Consider the following 17,251-nt stretch of genomic DNA (forward strand, 5'->3'; position numbering starts at 1 on the left):
ATTTGATTTTTTATTTTTATTTTATGTGTATGAGTGTATTGCCTGCGTGTATGTAAGTGCACCTGTGTCACGCAATCCCTCGGAGGTCAGAAGAGAACATCAGATCCCCTGGAACTGGAGTTGCAGATGGTTGTTAGCTGCCATGTGGATGCTGAGAACCAAACTTGGGTTCTCTGCAAGAGCAGTCAGTGCTCTTAACCACTGAGCCATCTCTCCAGCCCTGTAATGATCTCTTTTTATTTCATGCCAGCACCTCAGATTTGGTTTCACGCTGCTTATTTGGGGACCCAGTAAATCTGCAGAACCCAGCAAAAGAACAAACTGTTTCTCCGTAGAACAACTGGTAACCATCTTGCTCTCTCTGCCTTCAGCTGAGCGACTGCTTCCAAGGGGTGGTGTTTGATAGCCTGGACACACTGTTTGCTCGGAGTGCACCGGCTGCCCTCCTCTGCTTACTGAAGGCCATCGGCAGCCGGGAGCACATTTACGTTCTCAACATGGCCCAGGATTACATAGCCATGAAGGCCCAGGAGAAAGCCAAAAAGGAGCTAGAAGGCAAGGCCCCACCCCACTTCCTAGCCTTCCCAAGCCCAATAGGAGTTTCCTGCACTTTCCACTGTTTCCATGATATGAGAATCCACTGGGATTACTTGACATTTTTACAGTTGTATCTCAGAGGTGACCAGGGTCTCTTATCTGATATGATAGGCCTGAGACAGAAGCAGCCTGTTATTGGGTTCATAACGAAGGCTAAACCCAGCTCCCTGCAGCAGACACCTTCCTCTTTCCTAATAGTACATTGTACCCTGTCAATTTCTAATTACAAATGAGCTCAGGAGAACACACCTTGGGGACATCCTAACCCAGGATGTTTTGCTTATTGACTTGGTTTCAGCAAACTACCCCCTTCCTTTAAAACTAATGGGACTGGTAAATTTACAAAACAACCTCTACATTGTAGGATTCTGTGCACCTGACACTGTATAAGACATTTTGTACACTTTGGGTTATTGAGTCCTCACAGTAACCCTGTGAAGACTATTGACCCATTTTACAGGGGAGGAGAATAAAGCCCAGACAGAGTAGAAGTCAAGATCACACGGCAGGCCAGTCATGGTGACCCATGCCTTTAATCCCAGCATTCAGGAGGCACAGGCAGGTGGATTTCTGTGAGTTTGAGGGTCAACCTGGTCTACATAGAAAGTTCCAGGCCAGAGACAGGCAGTGAGATCCTGTCTCAAACAAACAATGATCATATGACAGCCAGGTGTGGTGGTGCAGGTCTGTAATCCCAGCACTCAGGATATTGAGGGAAAAAGTTTACAAGTTCAAGGCCAGCCTGACCTATATAACAAGATTCTTTCTAAAAAATACAGATACATGATAGATGATAGATGATTGATAGATAGATAGATAGATAGATAGATAGATAGATAGATAGATTAGATGATAGATAGATAGATAGATGATCGATAGATGATAGATAGATAGATAGATAGATAGATAATTATAAATTATAATAGATAGATAGATAGATAGATAGATAGATAGATAGATAGATAGATAGATACACTCATAAGAGAATCAGTTCTATGTAAGTCTAAAATCTTTCCTTGTTCTGTCATTACCCCCAATAAACTGGACAAAAAAAATCCTAATTACAGAAAGATTTGATTGAGAAATAAATACAACATAGAATAATGTGACTTGAATTCATAATTTAGTAAGAGGCAGATCAACAGAGCTTGGCCTATAGTAGGGGATTTAGACACTGCTGCTTGCACTCCCTGGGAGGTGGGGCCTGCCCTGGAGAACTCTGTCCTGACCACACTGCTGTCCTTCACTTAGACTGATAACCTCTGATAACCTCACTCCAGAACAAAGACCAAGCCTCCTTTGTAGTATCTCAATCGCCAGAACGTCCATCTTTCCGTAATGATCAGCTTGAAAGAAATTGCTGTTCTTCATTGTCTTGGTGGTCTTTGGGCTGAATGTGTGTCTGACGCAGGTTTGGTGTCTGCAAAGGACCATCTTCTGGTCAGAATCAGTGTCTTCTTGATGATTCCTGACCTGCTGGGAAAGGCAAGGGACACTAATCCCATTCATGAGGCCCCAGCTTCATGACCTATTCACCTCCTAAGACCCCACATCTTAACACTATCATATGGGGGGTACATCTCCACATATGCATTTAGGGAGAAAAGAAAAACATTCAGATCATAATAACCACAAATTTGGTGAGTTGAAACCACATGGATTTATTATGTTACAATTCTGGAGTCAAAGGTTCTAAAGGAATTAACAGGGCTGGGGGTCTTTGGCAACTAGGATAGGAGAGGATCCGTTTTGCCTTTTCCAGCTTCTGGAAGCCACTTGCATTCCTTGGCTCATGTCCCTTCCCTGCAGTCCTTGTCGTTTAGAACCTCATCACTTCTCTGCTTCTATTAAGCCCTCTTCTCTGACTCTGCCTCTTAAAGGACCCTTCTGATGAGACTGGGTCACCCAGATAACCCAAGGCCCTGATTTAATCCCATCTACAAAAGCCCTTCTGCCATGGAAAGTAGCATATTCACAAGTTCAAGGATTAAAACATGAGTGTGTTTAGGGAGCACCACTCAGCCACCCACAGATGGACCCCAGCCTTGGCACTATGGAGATAAAGGAATACCAGCAGAGACTGGGAATACCATTCACCTGCCTGCCACCTCCTGCTGTCACAAACTATATGGGATCAGAGCTAAACTTCTAAAGGCCTTGACTTCCTCTCTTCTCACCCCACAGAGCACAAATGCAAGGAAGCTGTTGAGAAAGAGAAGGAGCGGCTCCAAACATTGGATGAGGAAGAATATGATGCCTTAACGCCAGAAGAGAAAATCAGATTTGACCGAGAGGTTCGGAAGGCACTCCGGGAGAGGAAGAAGAGGTGGTACCAAGGGCTGGCCAGAGCAGAGCTGTTGTCTGGGAGGGACTCAGAGGGAGACCTGGGTTGGTGGAACACATGCTCAGCTTTGGGTCGTCTTCTGGGAGGACAGCAGTAGTCACAACATGTGGGGGTCTCTCCCTCTCTTCGCGGGTCATTGGCCACCGGTCCACGAGGGCAGGGGGAGCAGAAGCGACGAGCGGAGTCAGGACGGCCAGTGAGCACTGACGGGAGAAAGCCCTTCCGGGGAGGCAGGTTCCACGAGGCAGTGAAACAGAAACAGCTCTAGATGCAGTGATTCAGTGAAAACAGCTCCGTTTATTCAGTGGGAGAACTAGAGAAATTATAGTGTGGAGGCAGTAGCCAAAGCCTCAGCTGATAGGTGCTCATAGTATGCTTTGTTTACATGTGGCAGTGGGCTCCTATCGGCAGACTATCAGGCAAGGCCTGATTATCATATAGAAAAAACCTGGGGGTAGTTTTTACTCCAGGTAACTATGCCAAAGGTCATGTTCCAAATAAGGTCAGGGGTCCGTGTTTGGTGGCATTTTCCAGGTAAGCCAGGAAGAGAGCAGGAGGCCCCCTGCTGAAAAGGGGAGTCCTTCCATTTGGCGCTGAGCCCCTTAGGGCTATCCAGACATGGAGAACTACAACCCTAACAGCAGGGTTTCCCAACAACAACAGACCTGAAGAGAGAGTGGGGAACCCATTTGGCTACTCCAGGATCTTAGTAACTACAGACTTTTAGGATGTCTCCTATTCCCATCTGCTGGGAGAGTTTGGGACCTGGAGGAAACTTCTACAGTGTCATAGCTGGTCCTGGGGAGAAACTTCAGATTCCTGTGCTGACCCAGGGTCCCACTGGCTGCCTAGAGAATGAATTCTGGGTGGGACTTAGTGGCCTCCTTGCCTGGGTGTCTGCAATGACCCAGGGACCACTCTGCTGACAAAGGTATGGTGGTTTAGTCATCTTCCCACTTCGTAAGCCCCTGTCTAGCTGCCTCTGCCTGGGATCTTCAGGTTGGACAGTTTCCTGAGACCCAGGGCAAGCTCACAGCCAAGCAGTTCAGTCACTTCCTATGTTCCTGACTAGAGACCCCACAGGAACTAGATCCCTCCACACTACCTAACACTCCAGAAAGTTGGGGCTGCCAGCTCAGGCTACCTCAGAGACATCCTTCAACTCTTCAGATGTCACAGAATTGGGCAGTGTTAGTGCCTACCTATCCTCTGAGGCTTCCAGCATTAGAGGAATAGAACCATAGTTCTCAGCCACAACATAACCCCATTTTCTCCTTTTCCTCTACCTCCAGACTCCATTACTGACACGGAAAGACATTTTCTCTTGTTTTTCATGATATTCCCTCATTCTTTCTCTTGCTCAGGAGAAATGTCCATTACTCCAGGGGCATAGCAAGCTTAGCTTTGGGACACCCCAGGAAACACCCTCCCCTGTCACCAAGGCTACTGCCTTTATACATTCACTTTGTGGTGCACATTTGATCCCCAAACTTCATCATTGGGCTGTTTATCACACACGCACACACACACACACACACACACACACACACACACAGAGCCACAGTAGACAGAGAGCCACTGCTATTTTGTGCAACTAGAGATTCCTGGAAATGAAAAAAGATGGGTGAAATCAAGTTTTTTCACTCTCAAACCCTGTTTGCCTAAAAAAATTTGCCTATGACCTCAGAGTATGTGGGTAAATCAATATATACAACTCAAACGTTTACTGATATAAACCATAACAAAATTATTTTAAAATAATTCTTTAGTATACATATAATTTTACCAATTATATACAAATTAAATACAACAGTAAATTGCATGCTAATGAGATAGATATCCCTATTTTTGAGACAGGTCTTACTACGTAGCTCTGGCTGACCTGGAACTTGATATGTAGACATGGTTGGCCTCTGCCTCCCAATTGGGATTGAAGGCATACACCACCACATCCAAACCACTTTTCTTATTTTAATGTAAAGAATTAAATCTTGCCTGAATATTTGATACCAAAAAATAAAGCATCTTTATCATTTTTCAGTTGATTAATATTTTGAGTTTATAATCATAAATTCTGAGAACACACTTTCAAATAAATATCTAATACAAAGTGTCAAAAGTCTATTTAGCACCATTTCAAAAATTATTAGAAATTCTATCCTAATCTCAAGTCAAAATTAATGATTTTTAAAGAAATTCAAGTCAGCAGCTCAAATGGCAATTTTTCTAAAAGATTAATTTTTATTAGTTTTAATTATGTATATGTGCATGTGTTTAGGGGGTGAGTATGTGCATATGAAGTGCAGGTGCCAGCAGGGGCCAGAGGCATTAGATCCCCTGGAGCTGGAGTTGCAGGTGGTTGTGAGCCTCCCCGTGTGGGTGCTGGGAAACAAACTCCAGGCCTCTGCAAGAGCAGCACACACTCTTAACCCCTGAGCCATCTCTCCAGCCCCTTCAAACAGCAAAATTTAAAGATCAAGCATTCTAGCACAATATAATCCAAAGATACACTGATATGATACTTGCCTGCTAACAAATGACTACAGGAAAATATTAAGTCTTCCTTTTCTATAAATAAGCAATTATGCTTCTATGAAAGCAGAAAACTTCGTTTGTACAGTAAAAACACTTCAGTTATCAACACACAACAGTCTAGAATCCAAACCAAGGTGTTTCAAGCAGCACTCCTTGGTACTGCATGGTGTGACAGCATGTGCAGTGCAAAGTGTGTGCGTTAAATGTTGAGAACCAGGCTGCAGGAAGTCCCAAGATGCACTGTGAGCAATCCCTTCCAGAAATACTTCAGGTTCACTACTCATTTGATTTTGAATTGATTTTTGGTCATTATACATTTAGAAACCTTTTACCATTGCCAAAGTTTCCACAACCCCCACATTCAGTTATGCAATCCCATACTGGGCTGTGACCCAAAGTTTTAAAAGCTGGGGGTTATGCCTGCAGTCACTATTGCTGTGAGTTCATATGAGTAACAGACCAGCTGTCCAGAAAACTCTGTTTCCTTGCAAAAGGGGCGGTGCAGATGGGGAAGGGAGCTAAATACCATCAAATTATATTGTATGAAAATTGCAAAAGTTCAATAAAAAATTTTTTTTAAAGCTGGGGGTTAGGTATTTTTAGATGTCCCCTCTCCTCACTTCTTCACATGTGGTGGCTGGCTTTGTCTGCTGTTAGCAGCAGGGGCAGACATAGCTGAAGTCACAGGGACTTCGCACACAAAGGGAAAGAAAAAGAGGCAAAGAGGACCAGCTCTTTCAGAGCCAGCATCGTGGCTCCACCCAACCATTGTAGAGACTGCTATTCAAAATGGGATTCCTTAAGGTTTGAACACTAACTTGATGGCGTAGGAGGGTGGACTACACTTGTATGAATATCGCAGCCCTCTTTGAAAGATTTTTTTAACATCAAGGTTATTTCCAGCCCTTGTCTTTCCAATAAAAAGGGATAGGAATAGAAACACAGATCAATTTAAAACATCCTTCTAGTTATGTTGAATTAGAGATTTACTGAATGGCCTTTCAAGGATTGCTGTGGCCACTTAATTTTCTTCCTTTCCCCGTCCTTTCCCTCCTTATCTACTTCCTTCCCTTTCTTTCTTCCTTCTTCCCTTCCTTCCTGCTCCTCTTTCCTTCCAAGAAAGCTCTGCCCTGGGTCTCTCCTGGCAGTCCTGACTGGGCAGCTGGGACAGGAGGCCCTGACATCTATTTCCTCTTTCTGGTTTCATGAAGGGAGCAGGAAAGGCTGGCCAGGGAGATGCAGGAGAAGCTGCTGCAGCAGGAACTCGAGCGGCAAAAGGAAGAAGATGAGCTGAAACGAAAGATCAAAAAGCCGAAGCCGGGCCCCATGAAGGAGGAGCCCCCCGTGAAGAAGACCCAAGCCTTCACAAATAAGCAGGTAGCAGCCCTCACCGGCTCCTTACCAAGAAGCAGCCGGGAAACCACCGTAACTCGTAAACCAATGGCAGTCTCTCTGCCTGCCAGAAAACGGACCAATCATGTTTGGTTTTGTAATGAGGCAGAAGGTAGAAGGATCAAGCCCAGCACTGTCACGCACTGACATGTAGATGCTGAGTTTATGCTTTACCTAATCATGCATTTTGACATTCCACCAATTCAGGGGTGCAATGATTCCCACCCATGGTACAAAGACAAAGTCAGAGCCCGAGGACCCCCATCCAGAAATGTGTTACCACAGTCCTTGCTCTTTCTTTGGCCTGCTGCAGGACCCTGGATGGTGCTAACTAGGTCAGTACTAAAGATTTGCCTCCAGGAACATCAGTGGGTTCTCCCCTAGGGCCTGTGGCTTCCCTTGCCATTGTTTTGGCAATGTTTACAGTACCATGCATGAATTTTGGTGGGGCAGGCCTCAACTCCAGTTAACAGAATGGTTGGTTAACTCCCATAAACAGCCTTGCCAGTATTGCACTAGTACGCACATCCTGCCTGGAGGGTTGTTACTGTAGCATGCGGGGTCCAGTGCTGAATAAGACCATGATGTCTGTTCTCCTGCAGCAGCCTGCCTAGCAAGGAGAGTTTCCTGGTCAGTTAATGATTGATGTCTCTGTGTCTCGCAACCAAAATGTGTGGTGGCTTCACAATAGGGTCTTACCATCTAGTTGTGATGGATGACCAAAAGCAATCCCAATAGTCCTGCTTGTTTTGGGTGCCTCTGGAGCCTCACTAATCAATAATCATTTCTTCTGTAGTTTTATCTATTTATTTTATGTGTAGGAGCATTATGCCTGCATGTATGTATGTGCACCTGTGTCATATAATGTCCGTGGGGACCAGAAGAGGGTGTTGGATTCCCCCGGACCTGGAGCTACAGACAGTTGTTAGTAACCATGTGGTGCTAAGAACCAAACCCAGGTCCTCTACAAGACCAGCCGGTGCTCTTAACTGCTGAGACATCTCTCCAGCCCCTAATAACTCCATTTCTTTATTGGAAAAAGTTCAAAATAATCTATGCATAATTTGTCTTGATTTTTTGTAGCTTCCCATAAGCTTTATTCCTTTTTAGTTAATTAAACTAATTAGTTAAATTTTTCTCAAGTTTGGTATTGAATTTTTGTGATTATCTTGATTTTTAAACTTGCTTTTTATTTTTTATTAGATTTTTATTTTGTGTGTGTGTACATACACACATGTGCCATGGCACAGGAGTGGAGGTCAGAGAACAATTTGGAGGAGTCCTCTCCTTCTATCATGTGGGTCCCAGGGATCAAACTCAGATTGTCAGGCTTGATGTAGGTGTCTTAACCCACTGACCCATCTCACCAGCCCCCAAACTTGCTTTTTTAAAAGATAACATTTCGTACACCATCAAAAAAAATAGACTATTCAGAGCATAATTAACCTGGAATTATGTCCACTAACTTTATCATCAGTCTCCTGCTGAACTTTGCTGGAAGTTTTAAGTGAGAGTATGTGGACTTATCCTTTTCCCTCAGCTCAAATGACCATGACTTGAACCTGCCCCCTCCAATGTCCCCACTACCAGATAGAGGGCAAGTGCCTTCCTGTGTGATCTGATGACCTTCGTCTGGGTGGGAGGGACCATATCTCAGTCATCTGCCTGATGGCAAGCTGTGTATCACCTAAGCTTAGCCCAAAACACAATCAACCATGTTTCTTGGAAAGAATTCTTGAGACTTTTTTTTTAGACTAATACAGTGACCTGGTCTGAAGATCTAGCTCAGAAAAGTTAGCTGAGTCCAGATTCATCCTCCAGGGATGAAAAACTATCAGGGGTGCCAGGTGATGAGGAAGGACTGGTAACTTCTTGCTCTTCCATCCAAAGGCTTGCTGCATCTCTCGGGCCATTGGTCCCCTCTATTTCCCTCTCTCTGCTATGGCTTCAGTTATTCCTCCAGGCTTTTAAGATGTTCTTGTGTTTGAGAATCACACAGTTTTGAAACAGAAAGTCCCCTTTGACTACAGTGCTTCCCTGATTAGCATTATGCTTCTCTTCGTCTTTCATAATTAATTTTCTCCAAAATGTTTCCCCACTCTCAGGCTCCATTTGCTTAACTCCCATTCCTGCTTCAACCTTTTCTACCCCAAGTTCAGTCTCCATTGTCCCTTCCAAAATCTCCAGTGGCCTCTTCATGTCCGCATCAGACACCCACATTTCAATCCTTCACTTGCTTCTTTATGTGGTTTTTACTAAACTGTGCCAACTTTTGAACTGAGTGTCTCCCTCTCCCCCCTCTCCTCCTCCTTCTCCTCCTCCCTCTTCTCTCTCTCTCTCTCTCTCTCTCTCTCTCTCTCTCTCTCCTCTCTCTCCCTCTCCCTCTCCCTCTCCCTCTCCCTCTCCCTCTCCTTGCCCCTAAAATTCCCTCCATAGAGTTCTAGTATCAGCCTCATCCTCTTCTCTTCTTGCTGGTGGTTTTATCCCATCCATTATGGTTTGAATCTAAAAATGTCCCCCAAAGCTTCATATGTCAAGGGCATGGCTGCCAGCAGGTGGGTCCCTGTGAAATAATTGAATCGTGACGATATTAACTTCATCAATGGATGAATCTACTAAAGAATTGGATAGCTATATGAACTGTTAGGAGGGTAGGGTTTGTTTAGAGGAAGTAGGTCATTGAGGAGAGCCTTTGAAGGGTACATCTTAGCCCTGGACCTTTCCTGTCTCTTTCTCTCTACCTCCTAATTACCATGAGTTGATCTACCATCCTCTACTCTCTCTCTCTCTCTCTCTCTCTCTCTCTCTCTCTGTGTGTGTGTGTGTGTGTGTGTGTGTGTGTGTCATGATGCTGTACCTCACTGTATGTCCAGAAACATGGAACCAAGTGACCATGGCCTGAAACTTCAGAAACAAGGAGCCAGCATAAAGCTCCTCACTTAAGCTGTTTACCTCAGATTGTTACAGTAACAAAAATCTGAATCCTATATATGTCTTCATTGCTACCTACTAGTCACACATAATATACTGCAGAAAAGGGAGTAAGTCAGGAGGATCTTAAGTTCAAAGGACAAGGGAGGGCTCTCATGGTAGAAGACCAGCCAGATGAGAGGATGGAGAGGAAGGCTGCTTCTCTTGTCTTCCTGTCACTGTAGCGACATTAGTACAGTATCCTGTGCTCCTCCAAAGTTGGTCTGAGTCTTCCCTCCTTTTGAGATGCTTTTCTTTGTCTTTACAATGTCTCAACTTTTTTTAGGTTGTCTCTTTGTTTAGTAATTTATTGTGATTTGCCTAGGTGTGGTTTTCCATCTATTTCATCCTACTTAGAGTGTCTAATGACTCTTAAATCCATTGGCTAGGAGCCCTGTGCCTCTAACCCCTCAGAATTACTTCATTCTTTCTCGTCTCTCCCTGGAAGATTCTAATCTCATGTATGCTAAGCCTTTTTGCAAATTTTTCTCAAACTTCATCTGTCTCTCGTGCTTGTGTTTTGCATGCTTTCATCTCTTTCTGCCTCATACTGGATATTTTTCTTCTGCCATGTTGTCTAAATCACTGTCTTTTTTCAGTGATTTAAACTTCCTTCCCATTCTTGATTTTTCCTGCATTGGAAGGCCATGAATCCTTGTTGTTTATACTTATCTTCAAAGTGCTCAGTCTTGTAATTCCCTCAACAAATTAGGCATATTTTTAAGTCCTTGTCTGAGAGTGCCAATAAACAGATCCCAGTCTCTTCTGTTGTCTTTTGTTGATGGTCGCATGATCTTGTCTCTTTGAATGTCAGGGTATTTTTTATTGAACAGAGAAAAACTATAGAAATAATTAAAGGCTCTGGATGGTATTATAGCTCTCTGGGGAGTTTGGTAAACAGCTAGTCTCGGAGCACTAGAGGTACTGATGCAATCAGAATTGAGGTCATTTAGAACTGAGCCTTAGTCCCTGGGAAGGCTGGGCTGTTTGAGGTTGACCTTCACTCCTGAAGTAGCCTTTCAGAGTCATGGCCCACAGGCTAGGGGACATACAGGTACTTCTTCCCTTGGCAGGCCTGGAGGCTAACCTTTAAACCCCAGCCCCATGAGTCTTTCAAACACTTTGCTCAGCCTCTCACCCACACTTTCATCCACAAATACCCTTAAGAGAAATGCACCCCCAATGGTGGGTCACCTCTCTGTCATTCATCTGTCATTCACCCTCACCTAGACCTTAGCCTGCAACTTTTTGCTACTGCCTTTATGGATCTCCAGTGCCTTTACACATGCTTTTCAATGCTTTATGCGACTCTCCTGTTTGTGGATATTGAATTTTGTAACATGATTTGTTTCCTCAATCCAATCACATTGTAAGTTATATATTATCAAACCATTTTGTTCTGGGATTCAAGGGTTTTGTCCTTGTTTTGATGTGTGTTTTTTGTTTGGTTGGTTGGTTAGTTTGGTTTGAGTTGGGTTTTGGTTTTGTGGTACTAGGGACTGAAACAAGGTCCTTGCAAATGCTAGGCAAGTACTCAAAAGCTGAGCCATACCTCCAGCCCAGGACTCAAACTTTGCTTAGGTTTTCCTTTGCTTTTGGAGTCAACTTGGTCATACATAGTTTTCTTAAAAAGTAGCAATCTTATATTTTTTAGTTAATTGGCATAAAATAATCCATGGTGATACACTTCCTGCTCTCTTTTAAACATCTGTTATCTACAGTTATATCCTCATTATTATCCTTATACGTTACTTTTTCATACCCTTCTCTTATTTTTCTTGATCAATTTTACTGGAAGTTTTTCATTTTTAGAGATGGAGATATAGCTCAGTCTACAGAGTGCTTGCCTCCTGTGCACAAAGCCCTGGGTTCGATCTCCAGCACCTCATAAAACTACACATGGTTACACACGCCTGTGATTCCAGAACTCAGGAGGTGGAGACAGGAGGATCAGAAGTTCAAAGTCATCCTCTGCTACACAGCAAATTCAAGGCCAGACTGGCTACATGAGACCCTATCTCAAAAAAAAAAAGTTTTTCTTTTTTATTTTCTTTCCAAAGAAACAACTGTTGCCTTTGTGACTTATTTCCACTGCATGCTTTCTGGTTCATTTCTGTTCCTATCTTGTCATAATTTTCTTGCTAGAACTGTTACTCAGTAAGGCAGCTCTGCCAGCACTGTCATGTGGCCATTTTTCTGGGCTGCATTCAAGATGGAAAAGTAAAATAGGAGAGGCTCAGTAAAATGAAGAGGAAAGCCAGTCCTTGGTGTTCAAAGTAGGCCTGAACTGAGAGGGGAGAGAGCTGGAACTGGGCTACACTACAAGCAGTAATCATTAGACTAGACTGGGCTTGGGATCACCAAAAGAATGACCCCAAAGTGATGGAAACCAAGGACTTCATTAAAGAGAGAAGAAAAACCAGACCCCACAAAATAAATTTGAAAAGGCAGTAAGAAAAAAGAAACACAATTTGGTTTCTAATATTTTTTACAGTCAAGGATGTGGCCAGATTCTAAATTCCCATTTGTTCCCAGCAATACAAAAACTCTATGATTTTAGTAACTTCATGCTACTAGAGTCCTTCCCTGTGACAGGCACTATTGCAAGCTTCTTGTATGTATCCGCACATTTCATCTTTAACAGTTCATCCATGTACTGACTGATACCCCACTATATAGAGAGAGGCTGAGTTGGCAGGACCCTACAGGTGCAATGGTGCTAGGATTGAATCACCACACTCTCTGGCCTGCTCTCCCAGGGCACCAGAAACCATTTGCAAAGAACTGGAGTTTGCTGGTCTTTCCTATTGGTCCTTCAGATAATGACTCTAGGCCAAGGGCACCGATCTCAAAATGTGCAAGTCAGGACCCAGATCTACAACAAAACACAAGAGAGAGAGAGAGAGAGAGAGAGGTTCTCTCCTTCTACCATGCGGGTCCTGAAGATGGAATTCAGGTATTGAGACTTCTGATGAACTGTCTTGCCAGCCCTCCTATTTATTCTTTTTATACATTTACAGTGTGTGTGCGTGTGTGAGAGAGAGAGACAGAGAGAGAGGGGGGGGAGAGGGAGAGGGAGAGGGAGAGGGAGGAAGAGAGAGAGAGAGAGAGAATTTTTAGGTCCAAACTTAGGTATCCAAGGGAGTGCCTGATCCTATAAGGCCATTGTGAACCACAACACCCCGTTGCTCTGCCCTCCCATGTGCCGTTTTCCTTGCCTTTAATAAACCATTTTAAGCTTGTTTTATGTGTTTTGCCTTCTAGGTTCCCCCCGCTGCCAAAGCAGAACTCAGTATGGACTCAATAGAGAGGAAAGTTTCTGTCAGAGAGCAGCCAGCAGTTGACAGGGACGAACCAAGCAAGAAGAAACCTGTGGTTGATAACATGCTTGGGTTTCCTGTCGGTCAGGAGCAAGAGGACAGCGAAGGGGACTTCCTGAAGGAGGCTGACAAGCAATTGGCACAGAAATTTAAAATCTACGACTTGTGTCTGAAGGATGTCCAAAACACCCTCACATTCTGGGACCGGAAGCAAGGAGTCCAGATGCCTCCTCCAGGGATGGAGGAGGTGTCCCATGAGCCTGATGACCAGCGCCAGGCTCCCTCCGGTGGTGGTGGGCGTAGGGGCCGCAAGGACCGGGAGAGGGAGCGCCTCGAGAAGGAGAAGGCAGAGAGGGAGCGCCAGGAGAGGGAGAAGGCAGAGAGGGCACGGCTGGAGAAGCTTCGGGCCATGGAGGATCGCAGCGATGGGGAAATAGAAGCCGCTGAAGAGGAGCAGGAAGGGAAGAAGGACCTAGGGGTGCCGTTTATCCACATCCAGACTCCTGACTTTGATGGTGTTAGCTGGAAGCACGCCCTGGAAAGCAACAAGCTGCCCAGGGGAGATCAGGTACAAGCAGCAACCATAGAGGCCTGGGGACCCAGCTAACCACTATGAAAATGTCTCCTAAGACAATAATGACTCTGGGGCCTTTTTCCACTTGGCAAAAGAAAATCCGTAGAAAGTTTCACCAATCTCTTCCAACTCCATAAAAAGTCATCTATGGAGCTCATCTTTAATATTCACAACCCTAGTGCCCAGAGGATAGTGAGGCAGGTGTGCTTTCCAGTGAATCAGGAGACTTGTCTACTCCAAAATCTCTCTTACAAAGCCTCCCACAGAAATGGAAATTAATCTACTAGGCAGCCTTTTACTCCTACTGGCAAAAGTATCTTAAATCATAAAGCTGCCTTAGCCAGTGGTTTGGGGGGAGAAGGTAGTCCAGCCTTTTGTCCAGGAACTAACTTTTGCTGTAAAGGACCAGAAAGCAAAATTCTAGGCCAAAGGTCACACAGTCTGCCTGTCACAGCAACTCCACTCCCTCTTGGGAAGGTGAAAGCAACCACCCACAAGATGCAACCAAATGGGCATGGCTATGTTCCAATAAAACTTTACTTACAAAAGCAAATAGCAAGTGGTATTTGGCTGTGGGCAGGGAGGGCTACAGTTTGCTGACCTCTGGTTTGGTTAATCAGAAACTGAAGTTCAAACCTTCAGAAGCAGGGAAGAGCTTAAGAGAAATGAATGGCAGGTACTGGTGGGGGGTGGGTAAGAACAATTCCTTATGAGATCAGATTGATGTGATGTGCCCTCACAGTCCATCTTGCTTTAGTGGGTCCAGAGTGGGTCTGAAGGAGAAGACACTTTAAGGACACACAGCACTACCCTCACTCAACACAAATCTTGTTTAAGGCCAAGCTTAGGTAAAGAATTGATAGGGGAGGAGGTCTAGAAAAACAGTTCATTTGTAAATAACGTCTTGTTTTGCACCCTCCACATTCCAACTCATAGATTAATTAGATGGTTGTTTGAAGGGCTCTGGTTTAACAACTGGTGCCAATAATTTATGGCTTTGTGGGCATCCTAAGTTCTGGGAGGCAACTTCAGTTCGATTTAAGGATGCTGCTAGCTCCCTGGTCTGTGGGATGGGCAACACAAGATTACATAGATGTCTTGATTTGCTAGGCCTACCAGAGCACTTAGAGCTCAGAATGGGCTATATAGCATTTACTTTTGTAATGACAATGAAGATACCACATGCTCATGCTGAGGACTTCTGCATGCTGGGAAGGAACTTGCTACTCAATTTCCAACCCCTTTGCTCTGGAGGTGATTCATGTATTATGCATCAGAGCACAGTGGGAGCCTGCCCAGCAAAGAGTTTTTCTCTTTGCTGTATATGACCTGCCCCCATTCCCAACTCTTTTTTATCTTTGGAAAGAAAGAATGTTTAGTTTAAGGAAAAATTAACACAGGATCTGAAAATGGAAGCAGTTTGATATTCTATAGACGTCAGAACCTTAATAGCTGTTCTGTTCAAATTAGCCTTTTTGAGGGCTAGGTCATGTGCTATATCAGTATGGGTCCTCACCTCATGGAGTGTCTCCTATTGCAAAGACAGACAGATACTCATAATAAAGTGTGACACATAGGGAACACACAGCACAGCGAGAGCCCACAGGCTGGTCTGCAAAGCAAGCAGAGCCAGGTCAGAAGCCCTTCCTTCCCTTGGTTGCAGGAAGCTCTCCCAAGAACACTGAGGGAAAGGGTGGGTGCATGGAGGTGTTCACTCAGGGAGGAGTATAGAGTTGGCCCATACTCTGCACAGGAAATTAACCAAAACCTTTCATTTAGATCCTGGACATCTTGGGCCTAGGGTCCTCTGGACCACCCATTCCACCGCCTGCTTTGTTCTCCATCATCTCTTATCCCCCAAAGCGGCAATCTTTGGTTGTCACAGATGTCCTGAAACACTTTGTGTTCGTGGTTCCCCCAAATGATGAGCATGCTCTGTTAGACAAGAAAAAGGAATTAGGAGACTCGGATCTCTTCCTCAACACCATGGCACCCAAGGTAAATGGTCAGCAGCTGGTCCTGAACTTGGTGGGATTCATAGGGCAAGGGAGGAAGGTCACTCCCAGGTGATAAAAATCTGAGTCTGATTATTTCCCAAGACCTTGAACTTCCTATCTGAGGAGTCCCTCATTAGCTCCCCACACTGAGCCTTCCCTGTGTCTGCCCAAGAGGAAACTAAAAATGACTGCTTCTCCTCTTTACTGTTCCCAATCCCCAGCGGACAGTCTAAGAAACATATCATGTTGCCCTGAAGCTCATCTACAAGAAAAAAATTAAGCAAAGTTAGTTTTTAAAAATTTTATTAGTGTACATTTGGCATGCAAAGTGATGGGACTCACTGTGAGCTTTTTGTTTAATTCATTCCCTGTGACCCTCTCCTGCCTGCCTCCCCCATCCTCTTCCCCTTCCCAAATAGTGACCCCTTCTATTTTCCTGTCATGTGTTTGTGTTTATATGCGTATATAATCTAGGTTCTACATATGAGAGAAAGTATGTGATATTTGTCTCTCTGGGTCTGACTTATTTCACAAGAATGATCTCCAGTTCCATCCATGGTATAAAACTCCATGTATATATAATTATTTTCCCTACCTACTCACCTATTGATGAACATAGCTGATTACATAACTTGGCTATTGAGACTAGTGCCACAATAAACATGGGTCTCTGTAATATGCTGACTTGGGTTCCTTAAAGTATATTCCCAGGAATGACTAGATCATAGACTAGTTCTATTTTTCACTTTTCTGAGGAACCACCATACTGATTTCCATAGTGGTCGACAGTATATAAGGGTTCCTTCTTCCCCATATCCTCCCCCGACGTTTGTTGGTTTAATGATAACCATTCTGACAGGAACAAGATGGACTCTCAATGAAGTTTTGATTTTCATTTCTCTGCTGGCTAAGGATGCAGAGCTTTTCTCTTTTATGTATCTATTTGCCATTATTCATCTTTCGAGAAGTGTCAGTTCATTTCATTTGCCCATTTATTGACTGGATTCTTTGGGGAGGGTATTTGATTTTTTTTTAGTTCTTTATATACTCTAGATATTAATCCCCCATCAGATACATAGTTGGCAAAGATTTTTCTCCTGTTCTATAGAATGCCTCTTCACTCATGATTGTTTCCTTTGCTGTGCAGAAGCCTTTGAGTTTCATGCAATTCCACTTGTTAATTCATGAAATTATTTCCTGAATTGTTAGGGTTCCTTTTCAGGCAGTCTTTGCCTATACCTATATTTTTAAAGTGTTTTACCTGGTTTCCTATCACAGTTTCTAAGTTTCGGGTCTTACATTAAGGTCTTCATTCCATTCTGAATTGATTTTGAACAGTGTGAAAAATATGGATCTAGCTTCATTCCTTTACATGTGGATATTCCATTTTTCTGGCACGATTTGCTGAAGTTCTGTGCCTGCTAGTTTTTAAAAACTAGCTCCTTTAAAAAGATACAAAGGAATTATTTCAATCTTTTTGTATTTGTTGAGATTTGTTTTGTGCCCCAGTGTATGGTCGGTT

The 17,251-nt window shown here is 43.9% G+C and overlaps 1 protein-coding gene across 1 annotated transcript in view; it reads left to right on the plus strand.

Annotated features, from left to right (window-relative positions):
• Window positions 1-17,251, plus strand: part of Hydin (HYDIN axonemal central pair apparatus protein) — a 416,625-nt gene that overhangs the window by 298,696 nt on the left and 100,678 nt on the right. Inside the window, exons 42-46 of the mRNA XM_008834989.1 lie at window positions 372-555; window positions 2,782-2,923; window positions 6,688-6,853; window positions 13,103-13,726; window positions 15,512-15,730. Of these exons, the coding sequence (XP_008833211.1) occupies window positions 372-555; window positions 2,782-2,923; window positions 6,688-6,853; window positions 13,103-13,726; window positions 15,512-15,730 (1,335 nt within the window). The remainder of the gene's footprint in view (window positions 1-371; window positions 556-2,781; window positions 2,924-6,687; window positions 6,854-13,102; window positions 13,727-15,511; window positions 15,731-17,251) is intronic.

The sequence above is a fragment of the Nannospalax galili genome, unplaced genomic scaffold, assembly GCF_000622305.1.
Source record: "Nannospalax galili isolate Female #2095 unplaced genomic scaffold, S.galili_v1.0 scaffold56, whole genome shotgun sequence".
Taxonomy (NCBI): domain Eukaryota; kingdom Metazoa; phylum Chordata; class Mammalia; order Rodentia; family Spalacidae; genus Nannospalax; species Nannospalax galili.